The sequence below is a fragment of the Vicugna pacos genome, chromosome 16 (assembly GCF_048564905.1).
Source record: "Vicugna pacos chromosome 16, VicPac4, whole genome shotgun sequence".
Classification (NCBI taxonomy): Eukaryota; Metazoa; Chordata; class Mammalia; order Artiodactyla; family Camelidae; genus Vicugna; species Vicugna pacos.
This window is the reverse complement of record NC_133002.1, coordinates 12,229,666-12,242,127: the sequence shown is the minus strand read 5'-3', so window position 1 is coordinate 12,242,127 and position 12,462 is coordinate 12,229,666. Positions and strand designations below refer to the sequence as shown.

Sequence of the window (12,462 nt, the reverse complement as noted above, 5' to 3'; positions counted from 1 at the left end):
GAGATAAAAGTGTGATCTTGTCCATTCATTAGGTTTACTTACCAGCTTTCTTCTCCGGTGTGTAGGACAATGTGTAGGTAGGTTCCATCAAAACACTGTGAATAAAATCCTGCCTCAGGCTCCTCTGAAGTGTGCCCTTTTGTTGTAGTTCTGTTCTCACCCTGTAGTCTTCCAGCTGTGCCTCAGTGTGCCATGGAGGCCTGTCTCTGCAGGAGGATGTTCTTTGCTTGTGTAGACACAGAAGCCCTGTCTGTAGAACAGATGTATTTCTCACTGACGAGTCATAATTTGGCATTCTGATTTCTAATCAATCCTGTGATAGTGATAAAGTGGGACTGCCTCAATAGGAAGACTTGAGATCCCTCTTGGTGAAGGCAGAGTCTGACTTCTGAGCCTACAAAGCTGCGGGGTAGCGTCGGGTCAGCTTGCTAGTCATTGGCCATTGGCCATTGCCCAGACTGTGCCCCCTGCATCTGCCGGTGGCATATGGCCTTGTGCTTTTGTAGAATTTCTATAAACTCCTCTTTTATTGCTTTAATTGCTATGTAGTTTAACCTTGCATTTGTATTTATTTCATTTCATTATTTCCTCTCCCCACTTAGATAAGTTTTTTCAGGACAGAGACCATGTAGTGTTTTTCCTAAAGCTGACAAAAATGATGTTCAGTGGAAGAGAGATGAGGCATTATGTCAATTCCACAATGAGGAGTAATGCAACATAATATTTATTTGAAGTAGCTAGACAGCCCAGCAATTGACAGACCCACGTGTTCTTTAGACTTTTGAAATGTCACATTTAACATTCTAGTCAGTGGAAGAAAATGAATAAATGGTAGTAGAACAGCTCCCTCACTATTTGGTGGAAAGATAACAGCAGGTCCCCATTTTTTACCTTAAACATATCTCCATAAACATGAAAGAAAAGAACTCATGAAAGTATTAGAAGAAAATAGAAGCAATATGTTTATAATCGTGTGGTGGAAAAGAGCTTTCAGAGCCTGATGCCACAGGCAGAAAGCTTTTGGTGGATTTGACCACCTTGTCTGTGTCACCGACTTAGCGCCGACCTATGCCAAGCACTGGACGAAGAGTCTTCCGTGTATTGTCTGGTTTAATCCCCACAGTCCTGTGAGGACGGCAGTACCATCCTTGTTTCATAGATGTAGGACATTGACTGAAGGCCCCAGTGACAAAACCAAAAGCAGAAGCCAGTTTCACCTGACTGTAAAGCCTGAGCTCCTTACTCCACTCTTCTGTCTCGTCCCCTCAGAGACAAAAACATTGGGAAGTGTTTGAAACACTGAAAATCAATGAAAGCCCATATTTATTTATTGTAAAGAGTTTTAGAAATGAACAAGAAGACAGACAATCCAGGGGAGGAGAGGGCAAAGGCTCGGAAGAGCAGCCGTCTGTTGACCGTCTGTCCCCGTATCAGCCCGTCCTCGTGGCTAGTGGGTTTTTTCAGCCAGGCCTTTGTCACCTCGTGGCATAAAAATAGTCTCTGATACTTTCTTCTAGTACTTTTATAATCTGTCTAGAATTTGTTTTGTTTTTTAGTGTAGTTGAGGTAGGGGATCTAGCTTTTTCCCCCTGTATGAACATCGAATTGTTTCAAAATTTTCTACTGAATGGTTCATTCTTCACCCATCTAAAAATACTATCTTGACTATAACTCAATAAAAAAAAAAAGTTTAAAAAAGTAATAATAAAAATACTGTCCTTATGTGGACTCTGTTGTATTGATCCAGTTATCTTTTCCTAGTACTGGTAGCACACTGAATAATTCCAGTTGCTCTGGAACATATTGTATAAGTGATAGGGTAAGCTCCTGCTGTTTGATCATCTTTTTCATACGTTTCATAAATATTCATTCACATTTCCTCTCCCAAATGTCAACTACCCAGAATTTGTTGAAGATTTATCTTGGATTTATATAGGACTGCATTGAATCTATAGATCAATTTGAGAACTGATATCTTTACAACATCCTGGGAAGATGGCATCTCATGCCATGTATACATTTTTCACTTTAATGTCCTTCAGAAGAGTTTTAATGTTCATCACATAGGTCTTATACATTCTCAGTTAAGTTTACCCCTAGGTACTTTATGCGGTTTTTTTGATATTGTAAATGGGATATTTCTTCTATTTCTTAGTCTTCTGTGTTATGTAGGAAAGTTTTTGAAGTTTATATGTGATATCTTGATTTTGTATGTAGCCATCTTCCTGAATTCTCATATTGCTTCCAACCTAAAGCTTTAAAATGATGCTGAGGTTCCTGGTAGATACTTTTGTCTTCCTACTTCTAAGAATTTGTATTGGGCATTATCTGTTGAATGTTACCTAAAACCATCAGTAAAACGTATTGCCAGCTGTGTGCATGATCCTACGTTAGGTACTGTGAAAGAAGCAAAGGATTATTAAGCAAGAGAGCATTCCTTCCACAAAAAAGGCTTCGTCTCACTGGGTAGATAAGACTTAAAATGAAAAGGAATGAATGAATATTTGGAGATAGTCATTGTGATGAATAATTCTGATCATGTTTCTTCCAAAACAGACTTATACGCTCAGAACAGCAGCAAACGGTAAGAAAAAAAGCGTAAGGTAAATATTACTCCAGTAACTTTTGTAAAAGCCTTTATGTTTTGTTTGTTTTACTTTTGTGGGGGAGGTAATTAGGTTTCTTTATCTTTAGTGGAGGTACCAAGGACTGAACCCAGGGCCTCGTGCATGCTGAGCAGCTCACTCTACCACTGAGCTGTACCCTCCCCCTAGCCTGGTAATTTTTGAAGGAGGATTTTAGAACTAGAGGAGAACTTAGACCTCATCTATTTCAATCTCATCAGTTTATAGTGAAGAAAGCACAAAAGGCAGGAAGAATATTTATTTATCACAATGCTTTACCCGAATTTGTTTACCAGCAAAACTAGCTCCCCAGCCAAAGCTGAGCTGGAATGGGACAGGCCCAGATGCCTCCGCTTTTCCTAGTCCTTTAAGGGAAGAAGGGGGAGGGGAGAGGTTTGGGTTTTCACCTGTTTCTGCTGGTGGTGGCCATCAGGCTGGGCTGGGCCAGTGGCCTTCTTGGAGGTTCTGGGGTAGGGAAGGCCACATGGCTCTAGGGTTTGAGGGCCAGCCTCACTCAAAGCTGTTGGAAGGGAGAATATATGAGTCCTTCTTAGAAAGTGGCAGGGAAACTTCCCTTGTCCTCCTGCTGGTTTTCAGACCCCCACAGTCTATTCCCTTTATGCAAACCTCATAGAATTTTAACTGGGAGAAACTTCAGACAGCAGTTTGTTTCTTCCTTTTATATTAAGAAAGTGGAGAAAGAGAAAGGGAAAAGGTCCTGCCCCATGGCGATACTGCTAGTGAGTATCAAAAAGATGCTTCCCTTCCACTGAGGCCTTCATTGATCACACTGTGCTTGGGCTGTGAGCTACATTTTATGTCACAAATCAGCACCGCATACTATATGGACACAAGGAGTTTCTAAAACAAACTTATTATGCACTCTGATTTTTTCCTATTCTATGTATATTCAAAAAAAGCATATTTTGTGTTTTAGTGCTAGTCGTGGTCTTTAAACTGATTTCACAATTCACTTAGCATCAGAGACAGCTTGTATTGTGAAAGTCAGTGAGTCAGATAGCTCTGCTAGTTGGACTCGGGTTTAGATGGTGTGATCCAGCTTACAGGACAAAGCCGCTAGGAAAATAGGGACTCCCTCCCCCTCAGCCCCAGCACGTGCTGCGTATGACTGCGTCTGCAGAGGGCTGGGCTGAACACTTCCAGAGTCACGTTCTTCTGCCTCGCACAGCTGTGCAGGGTCGTCCCTGCACGAGGGCACTTGGCAGGGCCAAGCAGGCGAGTGGGGCTAGAAAGTCTGCCTGAACTCCGTGCTCGGCCACATGCAGAGGCCTGTCTGGGGACACTGGGGGGCCATCTCAGACAGGCATGGAGAGCTTCTGGGAGCCCAGTGTGCATGGAATTATCATCAGGGTCCGGGTGTGAGGTGCCTTTGCTGGTGGTGAGTGTTTACTGAGGTGCCCATTTAGTCCCAGTAAGACCAGACAGGCACACTGTGTGAGACGTGGAAAGTGGCATGCATCACTAATTGTGCGTGTTTTCTTCCAAGGGGCTTCTTCCTCCGTAGAAAATGCTTAAAGCGAAGTGAGAGCCAGGTAAATCTGAGGAGTATAAAGTACTGTTGCCAGAGAAAGCAGGGGAGATGCAGAATGAATGTTCCCCTTTTTCCGTTCTGGGAGGGCGTCTTCTGGAGAATGTGGCCGCTCTGGCTCAGGGACATGCACAGACCTCTCAGTGCCACACGCAAAAAAAATATGGCGCAGAAGCTATCCTATGAGTCTTCTGACGAGGAAGTTATTTTTAGTAGGGATGCGAGGTAAATGATTGGTGACAACTTAAAGTTCTCATCGAAATGAGGAAAGAATGAAAAACTTAATTGTTCCTTTCAAGACTAAAGGCCTCGGCATTTTTCTTCTTGCCCCAGGGCACCCACGGACGACGCAGCTGACGTGGTCCGGACCAGCGAGCCGGAAGAGCCGGACGAGGAGAGCGAGACGGCGCTGGGGAGCGACGCGGCGTGAGCGCCGTCCCGCCTCGGGCCGCCTGTGCATTGTATTTCCTAATATTATCATTTCACAAAGATTGCTTATAGAATATTTCTTTTTCTCCAGTGAAGATGTACAAATTCCAACCAATTCTAGCCACATGGTGAGGACTTAAAATGTAAATAGTTGAATATTTATAAGCAAAGAACAAGGGCCACAGGCAGGAGAAAGCAGGGCTGTTGCTAGAATCCCTGACAGTAGGCAGTGCTTCCGTGAGGGGTGACGTGGGCACAGGAGGATGACTAGAAGGATGACTAGAAGGATGAAGAAGGGCTTCTCTCCCTCGTTTCCCCAGTACAGTCAGTCCCTGGGAAGTGGGAAGCGTGTCGTGCGCCGGGGGCAAGATCGTGCAGTCACAGCACAGCCGGCGCCTGCGTCCCCCCTGCTCCGGCCGGCGGCGGCTACTCACAGCCCAGCTGCCCCTGCCGGCGGGGGCCCCGCTCACAGGGGCTGTGGCGGCCAGGTTTGCGTCCCTGGGCTGCCTCCACCCTGAGTCCAAGGCCTGGCTTTTCTCCGAAGCTCTCAAACTCATGTACAGATGTGTTTCCTGTCATGGTAGGGGATTCTCCACCCTTTCAAGGTGGTGGAAAATTCACATTGAGTTTTTTCTTCTCTAAAGAACCCCCAACCCTTGGAGAGCTAGCTGGAGGGACAGGGTAAAGAATGTGTGAGAGCAGCCATTGCCCAAGGTGGCCATCCCCAGGCCTCCCCTGGGCTGTCCTGGCCTCTGCTGACCCCGCTGAGTGTCAGCCACATGCTGCTCAGCTCCCTCCAGCTCAGCCCAGCACCAAACCTCCCCACTTCCTGCCTCACCCAGCAAAGGCCTGTGGCTGCGTGATTTCAAGCGAGTGTGTAATGACAGTGCCACCTCCGTCAGCTGCGACGTTCTTCCACTCCTGCAAAGAAAACCATTAGTTGGTCACGTTTAGTAAGCCAGTGATGGTTAAAGTACCTTAGTGAGTAAAAGTAATTCTGAATGAGTCAATAACGGTGACAACAACAGTGAGGAGAATGACGAGAGCTGTTTACTGAGCACCTGCTCCGGGCCAGGTGCAGTACTAGGCACTTGGGTCACACCATTAGGTCATAAGAGCAGAAAGTCCCCATGCCCGCCCGGACTCTGTAATGAGTCGGGGGTTGATGTCAACGAGAGAGGTGGACACGAAGACAGGGAGCTGATGAGAAACCAGGGATAAAGATCTTCGTGTTGCTGGGCTTCCCAACGTGCGAGCCAGGATTGCAAGTAGCTCCAGGTTCCTATTTGGGGATGTTTCCATTATTTCAAAGTTGGTTCATAGAGTGAGGCTAAGGTAATATTTTTTCTGTCACACTACCTCCAATCTGCACAATTCTTTATTAGTCTCAAATCTACCCTAATATATTTTTAAATAAAAATGCCCAAGAGTAAGGTTCTGCTTTGCCCAGCTTGACCCAGATTGGGCAGTGCTTTTGCCAGAACGCAGAGTCTTCACCTGGCCAGCCTGTCTGTCCTTGGGTCAGGGACACACCCTGGCTCTAGGAGTCAGCTGGTACAAAAACCATGGCCGCCTATGGCTGCCTGTGTTCCCATCGTACTGAAGGGCAAACTGGGTCGGAGCCTGGCTCCTTACTGAGATCTGAGTGACAGAACAAGGGAGGGAGATACAAAGCCAACAGCTACTCAGTGAAAATTCTCACTGATTCTAATGAAATCTGTGAGAGAAATTAGCCATTTTTAAAAAGAAAAAGATGATTCAATGTACGAGTAGAGCAAGAATGACACAGAAAACTTGTAGGGCTCAGAGGAGGGAAGGTTAGAAAGCTGGAGAGAGTCCATGAAAAAGGTGGGACTTGACCTGGGCCCGGGTTACAAGCCAGACACTGTGCCTGGTGCTGGAGGAAGAGTTGGCTAGGACACAGTCCCTGTCCTCCAGGCACTCCTAAGACTGGGAGGAGGGACAGACCCCTGAAGGTGTACGTAGAAGACAGTGTGTTGACGTGACAATGGCAGTGTGCCAAGCGGTGGTTCAGCTCTTGGTTGGCTGGAAAGGAGTAAATGTGAGGGATGGCTTGGAGGAGGGGAAGAGGAAGGAAGCCACACAGAAGTTTAGGCTGATGAGATGCAGGAAAGGCCTGGTCTAGACAGGACAATGCAGCGATGAGAAGCGTGAAACCCCAGGTGTGCTCGCACGAGCACACAGCGCGAGGCGGGAAAGGCAGTGTGTGAGGCCGCGCGGGGAGCAGGGGACCAGTCCTGGGGGGCCTGGCGGAGGCACGTGGGCATGACCAGGCAGCACAGACTGCAATGTTTTAAGCAGAGAAAGGTCACGATCAAGCTTGAGTTTTAGAAAGAGCACTTTGAAGGTGGCCTGGAAGTGGAGAGGCCAAGAGATCAACTTGGGGGTTTAGACCAAGTAGGAACTGGGAGAAAATGGGGCGCCAGACCGGAGGTTTTGATGCAGCTGAAGCAGGTGTGTGGTGGGTACACATGAGTGGAAACTGGAAAGACAAGCGCTTATGTTCAGAGAAGGAAAGGTTGGACTTTTGAGAGTTTTTATGGTAGATTCCAGATGATAATAAGGTCCAAGTGTGGACTGGGGGTGGGGGTCAGGAAGTATCGGGAATCCAGGAAGTGATGAGAAAGAGCTCGAATGACCTTGGAGACTCACTTGTTTCCCCTTTATGTAGCTCAGCAGAAAGCTAGCTCAGCAGGCACCCGCAGGGCCGGGGGTGGGGGAAACAGGTGCCGCTTGTGTCATTTCTGCCCTCTGGCAGTTCCCAGTATTAGTGGTACAGGTGTTTCCCGCCTCCCGGTCCCTACAGTTGTGGGGGCACTGCCGGCGGCTCGCTCCCTGCAGGAGTGCTAGCCACGGGACCCACAGTCAGAAAATACAGCTCCCGTTCAAAAGGGCTGCCAGAGAAATGGCATCCATATAATTATGAAAAGGGAAGTATAATTTCTCAAAATATGATCTGTAGACCTCTGTACTGAAACGTCCCTGGGGTACTTATTTAAAAGGTTAATAAATATATAAATAATACGGCTAGTCCTGGACACCTCCCCTTCCAAACATAAACAAAGCCAGGCACTACTTAAAGTGGTGAAGACAGATTTCAATCAGTGCCTTACAGATTGAAAAGAAATTTAGCTGACAACAGCAGAGAAACTTAAATAAGCTCAGCTATGGGTCACTGGAAGGGAGGGCAGTGTGGTGGCTAAAGTCTGGCTGTGTAATCTTGGCGTGAGGACCAGGACGGATTTAAAATATTCTGCCTCGTCCCAATATAAAATGGTGCAGCCTCTGAGGAGATCAGTATGGCAATTCCTCAAAAAAATTAAATATAAAATTATCATCTGATCCAGCAATTCCACTTCTAGATATATACTCAAAATTTGAAAGCAGAGACTTGAACAGATATTCATAACCCATATTCATAGCAGCATTATTCACCATAGCCAAAAGGTGGAAGTAACCTACATGTCCAGGGAGGGATGAATGGATAAACAAAGTGTGGTCTTTACATATAATGGGATATTATTCAGCCTTAAAAATAAAGGAAATTTGGACACATGCTACAACATGGACAAAATGTGAGTACATTATGCTAAGTGAAATAAGCCAGTCACAGAAGCACAAGTACTACATGATTCCACCTGTATTTGATACCTAGAGTAGTGAAATTCATAGAGACAGAAAGTAGAAGAGTGGTTACCAGGGTTTGAAGGGAGTGAAAATGGAAATTATTGGTTACTGGATTTTCAGCTTGGGATGATGAAAAAGTTTCAGAGATGGATAGTGGTGATGGCAGTACAACAATGTGAATATATGTAATGACACTGAATTATACACTGAAACCTGGCTCAAATGGTGAATTTTATGTTATGTGCATTTTACCACAATTAAAAAAATATTTTTTTAATTCTGCTCCTCATCCCTATCTACAGTACTTGCCAGTTTGCAGACCCTAGAAGAAAATCAGGAGATCATGGAGTAAGCCAAATCACTCCCTGGGCCTCAGTCTTATCATCTGTGAAGTGGGAGGGTTGGGTGGAGAATCCATGATTCCAACTAGAGACATTGTGTCAGAAGAGGAGAGATTTGAAGGAAATAATCTTTATGGAAAGTAAGACACCTAGGACTATATAAATGAACATTGATACCTACTAAATTTTGAGACTCTACTACACGTCAGACATAAGCATTTTTATTAACATTAAAAAATTTTCATTATCAAATATTTAGCAAACATACAAAAAAAAATCCCTAAATATAGTGATTGTGTCCACCTCCATGAGGTCATAACTCTTTGTTCATTGCTGTATTCCCACAGCCTAGAACAGTGCCTCACGCACGGTAGAAATTCAGTGGGTGTTTTTTGAATGAATAAATGACCTCTTTTACAAGTCCCTTCATATGCAAATAGATGTTAGTTTCTCTAAGGTAATTACTATAAGTGGAATTGCTTCAACTCTACTAGGTTAATTACCAAACAGCCCACCAATTTACATTGTTGTCACAAATATGTAGGGTTTGTGTTTCCTCAGATCCATATCAATATCTGATATTGTCATATTTTATCTTTGCCAGTCTGATAAATGTTAATGGTATCTCATTTTTAATTTTGCATTTCCTTGATTATTAGTGAAGTTGAGCATTTTTCCTTAGGCTTTTCTTATGACTTGCCTTTTCATTCCTACGTCTATTTGTCTACTGGGTTAACTTTTTCATATCTTACATATTTTGGATACTAACCCTTTTTTAATATTTTGCAAATATCTTCTTGTTGGTGGCTCATGTTTTCTCTCAGAGATATGCTTTTTGACCAGAAATGTTATTTTTAATATTTTCAAAGTTATTAATCTTTTCCTTTATGTTTGCGCTTTATGTGTTTTGTTTAAGAAATTCTTTCCTACTCAGAATTGATAAAGGCATTCTCTTTTTTAATCTGAAAGTTTTTTTATGGATTCTTATATGGAAGTAACTTCAAAGTTACAAAATACTGCAAAAATAAAAATAGTACAAAGAAGATTTATATACCCTTTACCCAGATAGTGTTAGCATTTTATCGAATGTGTTTATCATTTGGTGTGTATAATATATATAACATATAGTATATAATATATAATATAAAATAGATACATATATTTTTCTGAACTATTTGAGGGCAAGTTGCGTACATTATGGTGCTTTACAGCTAAATACTTCAGTGTATTTTTCCTACAAATAGGGATAGTCTGTAACATAACTGCAGTACAGTTCAAAATTTACATTGATGAAATACTTTTATCAAATCTCCCATTCATGTCCCAGTTTTGTCAGTTGACAGATTTGATGTTGATACACTTCATAGCATTTGTTAACCCTGGGAACCCTATAACCTTATAGCAGCTTTAACCCTTTATACAGGCTCCAAACTAGAGGCAAGTATTGCATTTAATTGTCATATCTTTTTAGCTCCCTTTAATCTGGAACATATCTTCAACCTTTGAATTCTATGATATTGACATTTTTGAAGAATACATTTCTCTCCTGTTTTTTTTTTTTTTTTTTTGTAGACTGTTCCTCATTTTGTGTTTATCTGCTACTTCCTTGATTAGATTGATGAAATGCACTCTCAGCTGGAACACTGCATAGATGAATACTGTGCGGTGTTGCATCTGTGCAGTATTACATAGGTGTAGTATTGTGTCTTTCTCGGGTTACATTGTCTGGAAGTACACAATGTCCATCTGCCCCTCGTTGGTTGACCAACACTGGTCAGAGTGTTGTCCGATTTCTCCACTGTGTAATTACTGCTTTTTATTTTTTTGCTCCCTTTGAAACTCAAAAACAGTCTCTAAGAAGGCACCTTAAGATATGCAAATATCCTCATCAAAATTTCTCCCTGGTTTTACCATCCACTGATCATTCTTGCCTGATCCAGCCTTTGATGGTTGAACAATGATTCACTAGTTTTTTAGTTTTGTTTTTATGTATGTCTTTAACCTGGAATTGATTTTTATATAGTGTGAAGCAGTGATCAAATTCTATCTCCTCTCCACCTCCAAATGGCTAATAAATCAGCTCCATTTGTAAAATAGCTCATTCTTACCCCACTGATAAGAAATGTCCAGTTCTTCATACATCAAATTTCCATTTTTGCTGGGTTTGTTTCAGCTGCTCTCTGTTCTGTCCAATTGGTCTATTTGTCTATCCCTGCACCAATACTACAGTGTTTTAATTATTATAGCTTTGTAATAAATTTTGCTATATAATAAGGTAAGTATCCCATTATATTCTTCTTTGAAATTGCCTTATCCATTTTCAGTTTTGTCATCCTGGCAATTATACTCATTGTCACAGGTGATTTTCACAACCTTCAGAGAGATTAACTTTCCCAAGATCACAAAGCCAATAAGGAGGAATTTGAACTCAGGTCTGCCCAAAGTCAGAGCTCTTTCCATTACTTCCTGGGGTTCTAAGGCCAAGGCCAAAAGGATGGTTACCTAGACATGGAGAAGTGGAGGTCTGAGAATCAAGTGCGAGCAGATGAGAAAAAAGGTAGGGATCAAGCTGGTTTGGGTTTGGTCTCTGGGCGTAGACTTTGCCAGCCAAGGGATGGGGCTTGGCCTTTGCTGACAGAACTGGAAACAAGATTGGAGGGACTGAGACCCTAAGACTGATCACCCACAGGTGTCCATGCGCACATCTTGTCGTCTTCCAGGCTGAGCAGGGTAGTGTGGCCGCAGCTGAAAGGGAGGCCTCAAGCTGCTTTTACACTGGGGGTTGTGGTGGGAGGGTTGGGAGACATGGAGGGGAATCTGGCTGGCTGCCTGGAAGCTAGGACAGATCCCACCCCAGTGAGCCCCATCTTCCATCAGCCCCTCCCTGCCTGATTAAGAGACCCTAATCAGCTTGTAGAGATTAAGGGCTCTGGCCTGCTGTTCCCACACCCCCCCCCCGCCCTGGGCCCTGGCAAAGGAGACCTGTGGGAGGGCGTCAGAAGGATCGGCCTTGTGACCCCCTCACCCTGGCCCTGGGCCCGAGCCCCGGACTTTCTGGTGAGTGGCAAAGCCCCCTCCACACGGACTCCACGTCCCTTCTGCTGGGGAGAGACGATGGAAGGGCGTAGGAGTGTCCCCACCGGCCTTCTATGGCTCTGAGACGGGGGAGGGGCGGACAAGGGGGAGCAGGGAGCACAGCAGGCGGAGATAAGGGGGTCCTTCCAGGTTATGCCCCTGACCCCATGTAGTCGTCCCGGCAGGCGGAGTGGAGTTTGAAAGCAGAGACACACCGCGGGTTTATTGGGCTTTGAGAAACTGGAGGTTGCAGAGAGCTCTGGGGATCGCAACCGCTCATCCTGATTTTTTTTTTTCCAATGCTCCCAGAAGTCGGCAATGACCGCCTGCGCCCTCCTCGCGGGTGGGTTTCGGGACCGTGGGCTCCGCGCCCCCGCGCACTGGGCTCCGTCTCCGCCCCGCCTTCCCCGGACCCCGCCGGGGCCCCGGCCTCCGCTGCTGCTGCTGCTGCTGCTGCTGCTGCTGCTGCTGCTGCTGCTGCTGCTGCTGCTGCTGCTGCTGCTCCTGCCGCGCTCCGCCCTCTCCGCCGCGTTCACAGTTGGGGTGCTGGGACCCTGGGCCTGCGACCCCATCTTCTCCCGTGCCCGCCCGGACTTGGCCGCCCGCCTGAACCACGACGCTGCCCTGAAGGGCGGCCCCCGCTTCGAGTGCTGCCCGAGCCGTGACGGACGCCGGGCTCACTGGGGGCGGTGTCCTCCGCGCTCACCCGCGTCTCGGGCCTCGTGGCGCCGGTAAACCCCGCAGCCTGCCGGCTCGCTGAGCTACTGGCCCAAGAGGCTGGGGTCGCGCTGGTGCC

General features: G+C 45.4%; 2 protein-coding genes across 16 annotated transcripts in view; both read left to right on the top strand.

Annotated features, from left to right (window-relative positions):
• LOC116283601 (leucine-rich repeat-containing protein 37A) overlaps positions 1-8,527 on the top strand; it is a 43,846-nt gene extending 35,319 nt beyond the window's left edge. For 11 of the 15 annotated variants that reach the window (XM_072940697.1, XM_072940692.1, XM_072940696.1 and 8 more), the window contains 3 exons: positions 2,557-2,603; positions 4,132-4,398; positions 4,507-4,664. In XM_072940697.1, the coding sequence (XP_072796798.1) occupies positions 2,557-2,603; positions 4,132-4,398; positions 4,507-4,603 (411 nt within the window). In that variant the 3' untranslated portion in view covers positions 4,604-4,664. Of the gene's footprint in view, positions 1-2,556; positions 2,604-4,131; positions 4,399-4,506 lie in introns of all 15 variants that reach the window. The other 4 variants (XM_072940701.1, XM_072940700.1, XM_072940695.1 and 1 more) reach the window with 4 other exon arrangements.
• A 1,631-nt stretch (positions 8,528-10,158) lies between these two features.
• Positions 10,159-12,401, top strand: LOC140686465 (retinal guanylyl cyclase 1-like). The gene is made up of 2 exons (XM_072940714.1): positions 10,159-11,148; positions 11,976-12,401. The coding sequence occupies exons 1-2, from the start codon at positions 11,137-11,139 to the stop codon at positions 12,399-12,401; spliced, it is 438 nt and encodes a 145-aa protein (XP_072796815.1). The 5' UTR covers positions 10,159-11,136.
• Positions 12,402-12,462: the final 61 nt, after the last annotated feature.